Source organism: Leucoraja erinacea, chromosome 7, assembly GCF_028641065.1.
Source record: "Leucoraja erinacea ecotype New England chromosome 7, Leri_hhj_1, whole genome shotgun sequence".
NCBI classification, from domain to species: Eukaryota; Metazoa; Chordata; class Chondrichthyes; order Rajiformes; family Rajidae; genus Leucoraja; species Leucoraja erinaceus.
Window position 1 is genome coordinate 5,481,016 of NC_073383.1, and position 7,683 is coordinate 5,488,698.

At 44.2% G+C, this 7,683-nt stretch overlaps 1 protein-coding gene across 2 annotated transcripts in view; it reads left to right on the top strand.

Moving 5' to 3' along the window:
* Window positions 1-5,575, top strand: part of iqca1 (IQ motif containing with AAA domain 1) — a 122,283-nt gene extending 116,708 nt beyond the window's left edge. For both annotated transcript variants that reach the window (XM_055637682.1, XM_055637681.1), the window contains 3 exons: window positions 859-945; window positions 4,170-4,347; window positions 5,289-5,575. In XM_055637682.1, the coding sequence (XP_055493657.1) occupies window positions 859-945; window positions 4,170-4,347; window positions 5,289-5,560 (537 nt within the window). In that variant the 3' untranslated portion in view covers window positions 5,561-5,575. The remainder of the gene's footprint in view (window positions 1-858; window positions 946-4,169; window positions 4,348-5,288) is intronic.
* The last annotated feature ends 2,108 nt before the right edge of the window (window positions 5,576-7,683 follow it).

The following is a 7,683-nucleotide window of genomic DNA, read 5'->3' on the forward strand; positions in this document are numbered from 1 at the left end:
TGAGATGCCTGAGGAGATAGATAGGTTACCCTTAAATCTTTCCCCCCTCTCCTTAAACCTGTTTCCTCCCATTCTCACCCCCCTTCCCCAACTTTGTGTAAAAGACTGTGCATTTACCCAATCTATTCCTCTCATGATTTTGAATTGCTCTATAATATCACATCTCACCTTCCTGCACTCCACGGAATAAATCCCAGCCTGCCCTATAGCCCAGTTCCTTGAGTCTTGGCAACATCTTGGTAAATCTTCTCTGAACCCTTTCAAGCTTGAGAACATCTTTCCTAGAACAAGGTGAACAAAACTGAGCACAATACTCTAAAAAGAGTCACGACCCATATCTTCTCTCCAGAGATGCTGCCTGTCCAGAGTTACTCCAGCATTTTGTGTCTATCTATAGTATGTATTGATCCATTATTTAAAGAGTAGGATTTGCAGTTGCAGGATAGTTGATACTGCCTGGAGGCAGAGTACAACACATAAATACAACATACACCATGCACATTGCCCACAATGTCAATGCTGAACATTATACCAAGATCAATAGGACGGTGGTGCAGCAGTAGAGTTGCTGCCTTAAGACCGGGGTTCGATCCCGACTACAGGTGTTGTCTGTATGGAGTTTCTACGTTCTCCCCGTGACCTGCGTGGGTTTTCTCTGGGAGCTTCGGTTTTCTCCCACACTCCAAAGACATAAAGGTTTGTCAGTTAATTGGCTTCCAATAAATGTTAAATTGTCCCTTGTGTAAGATAGTGTTAATGTGCGGGGATCGCTGGGCGGTGCGGACTCCGTGGGCTGGAAGAGCCTGTTTCCGCGCTGCCATTTAACCTAAAAAACGAAACATTGTGTTTTTTATTCAGGTCGCTCGCCTGTTGCAGCCTTCTGTTGTGTGGATCGATAACGCTGAGAAAACGTTCTACAAGAAGGTTCCAAAGGAAGAGAAGGGGGTATGCACAGAACTTCCTTTCGTGTTCAGCAGTTTTGAAATTCTTAGTTTGTAATTGAAAGTCTAATCATTGCATCAGCTGATTCTGATGTATTAAAGACTTTGGAGTATAAATGGTACCAGAGTATTGCTACCTACACAAGGCAAATTCACTGTCTGAGAGTTTTGACGCACCTCAAAACTGAATCCACCAATTGTTTCACACCATAGCAATGGTCTCACAAGGAACAAGGCAGCTTTTTGTAAATCCGTATAGAATAAAATAGTAATTGGTTTCAGTCAGCTCCGGAGACCCAGGTTCGATCCTGACCACGGGTGCTGTCTGTACGGAGTTTGTACGATCTCCCCGTGATCGTGTGGGCTTTCTCCAAGATCTTGCTCAAAGGTTCCTGTTCAGTGGGGTATTTAAGATTGTTTGATTGTCATATCTACCGAAAATGGAACAATGAAGTTGCTGAACTTGGGGGTCTAAGTTTTCAGACTCCTATGCATTCTTGCCTATAGCAGCAATAAAATGACAGTGGCCACGGTGGTGTGGGGTCCTTGATGGTGCTGGTTGCTCTTTTGAGGCTGCGCCTCCTGTAGATCCCAGTAATGGTGAGGGGGTCAGTACACGTGATGGTAGTGTCCTCCACCCTCTGTAGATCCCATTGATGTTTTCCTGATTGCGTAAGGCATGCGCAGCCTAAAGTTGCAGGACAACTTGTTCTATTTGATCTTATTTGATTGTGCACGCCGGGTTGATTGCATTCGTCGAAACAGGGCAGATCACGTGACGGTTGCAATCTTCCACTCCCCCATTGATGTTGAGGTGGCCGGCACCCGCGATGGACTGGCCAGTGTCCACCACTTTTTGTAATTTCCTTCATTCTTGGGCCAAAGTTGCCAAACCAGGCCGTGGTGCAACTAGTCAATATTCTTTTCTACTGTATACTTATAGAAGTTCACGAGGATATAACCACATTCAGGGAAAGAAGCTGACTCGGCAGAGAGTAGAGCTCCTTAGAAACCAAAGGGGCCATCTCTGTGTGGAGCAGCAGAAGATAGAATCCCAGCCTGATCAACTTCCCTATAGCTCAGATTCTCGATAAGGTATATCATCGTATACCTTCTCTGTCTCCTTTTCAACATTGGAACATGACAAAATCTATTCTATAACATCAATGCTCTAAGTGCGGCCTCACCAATATCTGGTATAACTGCAGTATGACCTCCCGACTTCTATCCTCAATACTTTGATGAAAGCCAATGTACCAAAAGCCTTTTTGACTACCCTATCAATGTGTAATACCACCTTCAAGGAACTATGGGCACTCCTCGACCCCTCTGCTCCACAACAATTCCCAAAGCCCTACCATTCACTGTGTCGGTCCTGCCCATGTTAGACGTTCACTTCTCTACATACTTCCTTATAAAATCTAATATGTTGACACAAGAAACTGCAGATGCTGGAATCTTGAGCAAAACACAGTGAGCTCCAGCAACTCAGGCTACATCTTAGTTTAGTTTTAGTTTAGAGATACAGCGCTGAAACAGGCCCTTTCGGCCCACCGGGTCCGCGCCGACCAGCGATCCCCGCACATTAACACTATCCTACACACACTCTGGACAATTTTTACATTTACCAAGCCAATTAACTTACAAACCTGTACGTCTTTGGAGTGTGGGAGGAAACCGAGATCTCGGAGAAAACCCACGCAGGTCACGGGGGGAACGTACAAACTCCATACAGACAGCACCCGTAGTCGGGATCGAACCCGGGTGTCCGGTGCTGCATTCGCTGCAAGGCAGCAACTCTACCGCTGTGCCAACTGTGAACCTGTTTCACAGGCTAGTTATGAGAGTGCGCAAGTGGCATAAGGGCAGCACAGTGGCATAACTGAGAGAACCGCTGTCTCACAGCACCAGAGTTCAATCCTGACCTCGGGCACCTGCCTGTGTGGAGTTTGCACGTCCTTCCTGTGATCATCGGGTGCTCCGGATTCCTTCCACATCTCAAAGAATTATAGCTTAAATGGCCTCTGTAAAACTGCCCCCAAACATTAGAGAGTGGATCTTCTTCCTTCTGTGTCCATCTTGTTTCAAATGTTGGCCTCGCTGTCATCGTCTGTTCTGAAAAGGACGCAAGCTTCCAGCGACCATCAGTGGAAGCCATCACTTGTCGCAGTAGATGATGGTGGTAGCAGAATTAGCTCAGGATACTTCCAGTTTCCAGCCCCACGACGTGGACTCTTCTGCTATGGGGCCAAGAGAGTGGATGAGAAAGTGGAATAACATAAAACTAGTATGAATGGTCATCATGGACTTGGCAGGCAAGTCCTATACAGTGCCAGCCAAAGGCATCTTATGCTTTCTCAGCAAATCTCAGGCCAACCATCAATTTGAGATATGCTGGCTGCTCCTTCCTGTAAGAGTGGTTCAGTTTCTGCGAATCAGAAAAGTGTTCTCCAATCCCCATCCTATAAAGCGCAAATTCTGTTGGAACCTGTACCTTTGACCGGAAGCAATGTTTTACTGAACTAGGACTTCAGATCACCATCAGGGCAGTCGAGTTGAGGGAAATATTCTGCATTCACTTTATCAAAGTCCCACGCCTAGTTTATGTCTCGTTTAAAATCACCAGCTTGTTTTCTTCACAAGCTCGATTATTTCCTATTTCTAGATGTTTAGGTGTTGCCTTATGTTCATTAATGCAGCGTGACAATCTTGTTGTTGCAGCTCTCTTAAGGGCCTGATCCACTTTCACGACCTAATTCACGACCTTTGCTGAATTTGCGCCCAACTCATACTCGCAGCATGGCTGTCACGAGGTTGTAGGCGGTCGTAGGTAGGTTCGTAGCAGGACATGATGCTGGTCGTAAGTACTCATGGCATCAAGTAGATCGGAGCATTTTTTCAACATAATGAAAAATGTCCACGAGTAAAAAAAGTTGTGAATTAGGTCATGAAAGTGGGACAGGTCCTTTAATGTTCAATGACCTTACTAACTCCTTGGCCATTTCAGTGAAGGTCGATACCACAGTATGGTCCTTTGATCCAACATGGCATTGTAAATCAGCTACATGCAAGGAAAACTACCAGTGAAATCAAAGCTAGTTTCCAACTGCAGGACAAAAAAACTTTTGTAACAACAATATCCCGGAGCCCTTATGAAACAAAATATTGTGGAAAATTCTGTTATTCATTGTAAGGTCATAGCAACAAATGTTTCCTTATCTTAAACAGCTGGATCCGAAGAGATTAAAGAAGTCTCTCCCAAGTATACTCAAATCCTTGAAATCAGAAGATCGTGTTCTCATTGTTGGCACAACACGACGTCCCTTTGATGCAGAATTAAAGTCTTTCTGCCGAACCTTCCAGAAAATTGTGCTCATTCCAAGACCAGACTACACGTCTCGATTTGGTGAGTATGGAGCAAGAACCTTCCCTCTAAGGAAGATATTCTTGTGACATGCACAAGGACATCTCTGGACATTCACATTTACAATGAGAAAAGAAATGGTCAAATAAAAATCACACACAAAATCCCTTATTCAGAAATATCACACTGCACTTGCTTACTTGCACAACCACAGACCATTACATTCAAAATAATTTCTATACCAGTGCTTAGCATGAGGAATGAAAAGAAGGAACTCAGAGATACAGTGAAAAAGATTGCACTGGAACTACAGATTATCTAAAGTCCTTCCCCATTTTACTCAGTACAACTCTAACTTGACTCCTGACTAAAACTAGGCATTGAATGTATTGTGAATTCATAGGGAGTGCCACTGACCCTTGGATCAAAGTCAGACCTGTTGGTAATGACTGAGTCCACAATATCCTATTTCATAATCTGCACAAATGCAGTAAAATGCAGCTAAAAACCAAATGTACACATTCTCAAATCCATGCCTATTACAGAGTCCGGGGCACGGACTTTTTCTGCTTAAAGGTCCATTCAAAGGATAAGTGAAAAGTTGTTATTATATAAAAGTCAAGAAGACTTGGGCACAGCTCATTCACATCAAGATTCTGTGATCTTCTAAACCACATAACTTGACTGCACCCAGATTACATGCCAAGGAAGCTCAAGATACAAACGTCCCCCTTTGTACCAAATGAAAGTTCACGCAGTGTGGACGATTTTAATTGGCAACATCTCAGAAATTCCTTGTTGCAAAGACCTTTATATGATCTTACTCCATCTCCCAATTCTGACAAAGACATGTTTATGTTGCCAGTTTAAACGTTCATCTTCCACAATTACCAACAGTAAGTTACTAGCTGCTTTCCCTGACGTGTAATTATGTTATTTAATACAATAATTACTAATTACAACTCTCATGTTTCATGTTACAGTGTTGTGGAAGACCATAATCCAACAGCATGGTGGGATCCTGACGCATTCATTGGATATGAGTTCCCTGGCTAAGATCACTGATGGCTACACACTGGGACACCTTACCCAAGCTGCAAAGGATGTTCTTACTGAAAGGCGCATAAAGCAGCTACACACAAAACCTCTGACTGCAGTGGAATTCATCCCCCCTCTGGCCAAGCAGGAACCTGTGTACCAAGAGGAGGAAAATTCATTCAAGGTAAAGAGGAATTTTTTACCATGGCACAGTTGATACTCAGTTGCTAGCTGAGCACTATAAAATGCTGCGGTTGTAATTTTGGAGAGAAGTACATACTCTAAAGGACCTGTCCCACTATACGAGCTATTTCAAGAGTTCTCCCGAGTTTCCCCTGATTCGAACTCAGAGAATTACGGTAATAGCCGCTCGTAGGTACTCGGGGCTCTCGTGGACATTTTTTAACATGTTTGAAAAATCTTCATGAGTCTTCACGAGCTTACCGCGTTTCCCGAGTACCTGCCGTTAGCGTTACGACCCGCTAAAGGACGTCCCCGAGCTCCGACGTACCCGCTACATACATTCCACGTGCTTACCACGAGTTTGATTTTTTTTTAAACTCGGGAGAGCTCTTGAATTACCTCGTACAGTGGGACAGGCCCTTAAGATTTGGTCATGAGTGGAAAATCGGTATCCAAGGATAGGGAGATCTGTTCTGCCCAAAAATAAGCATTTTGAACATACGTTTGGCATGTTCGAACTCAGAGGATCAAAAGGAAAAATAAGATTCTCAGTCATCTGTTCATCTGCTCAGGTTTGCTGGTAACATTATAGTAAGTTTCCATGTTGTAAAGAGCTAAATCTCACACGGGTTGAAGCACAAGCATCTTTATTGTTCAGGTCATCATCATCTAAGCAGTACATCACACGTTCTCACTACTGCAGCTACTGTCAGGCAGTGGGTGAGTTCTTACACTATAAATTTTATAATTCGGCAGAGAGTTCACTGAGGTTTGGGATAAACTTGCCCAAGTAGTTGACCATGCCTAAAAATCGTTGTAGGCTGGTGACGTTGGTTGCAACTGGCAGCTCGATGATGGCTGCAGTATTTAGTGGGTCAGGCTTTAACCCGTTGCTGGTGAACACGTGACCGACGTATGTGACCTCGGAGACTCTGAACTTGCATTTCAGAGGGTTAAGCTTTAGATTAATGTCTCTGGCACGGTTCAATACTCTTCGCAAGTTGGCATCGTGTTCTGTTGAGTCTCGACCGTATACTAGGATGTCGTCAACAGGACACAAGGATATTCTGCGAATAACTGTTCCATTGCGCACTGAAAGACTTCGCTAGCAGAGTTGATGCCAAAGGGCATTCTTAAAAAACGGTAGCGGCCAAACGAGGCGGCAAATGTTGTTAGTGCAGATGACGCACGGTCTAACGGGATTTGCCAGAAGGAGCTTTTGGCATTAAGGACTGAGAATACCGTTGCGTTGCCGACCTGTGCCGCTACATCCTCAGTGGTTCTCATCGAATAATGTTGCCGTTTGATTGCTGTGTTCAAATCTTTAGGATTGATGCAGATGCGTAATTCCTTTTTATCTTTTTTTGTGGTGATGACCATGGTGGAGACCCAGTCCGAGGGTTCACTGACCTCGGCAATAACTCTAATGGAGACCATATGCTTAAGTTTGTTGTGTATTTTGTCCCGCATGCCATGAAGGACGCAGTGAGGTGCATGTACAATTGGGGTGACCGTATGATCTACAATGATCTCATATATTGTAGGCAGTTTGCCGAGTTTGTCGTCAAACACGTCTTTATAGTTGGATAGCACCTGTTGTGTTGGTTCCTCTCAAACAGAGTTTGTGGACAGCACGCCCAAAATAAACCAGACCCAAGTCATGGCGTGCATTGATGTCAAGCAGGGTTTCTGAACTTGGTTGGACAATGTAGAAGAGCAAGTTAATTTTCTGCTCGTTGATAGTACATTTTAAAACAACTTACCCAACAGGTGAAGGATTTCCCCTCCGTAAGCATGTAGGGTGGAGGAGTATTTTTTCATGAGCTCAGTGGTTCTTATCTTGTTGAACTCATTGAGTGACATAACGTTTACTCTGGCGCCGGTATCGACTTTGGCAATCAGAGGTTTGTTATTGATTGAGCCTGCAGTGACCATGATAATCACTTTGCCTGGGGAGCGCAGGTTTAGGGACAGTATGGTAGCGTCAATGTCTGTGTTATCAGTGTCGTTACCGTGGGAAACTTCATCTTGCTCTTGGAAATCAGAGTCAGACAGGTCTTGTTGAATCAGGTGCAGCTTCGTCCTTGAAACAGTACTCCCACTGGACCGACAGCAATTAGCAAAGTGATTGAGTTTCTTGCAATTATGACATACTTT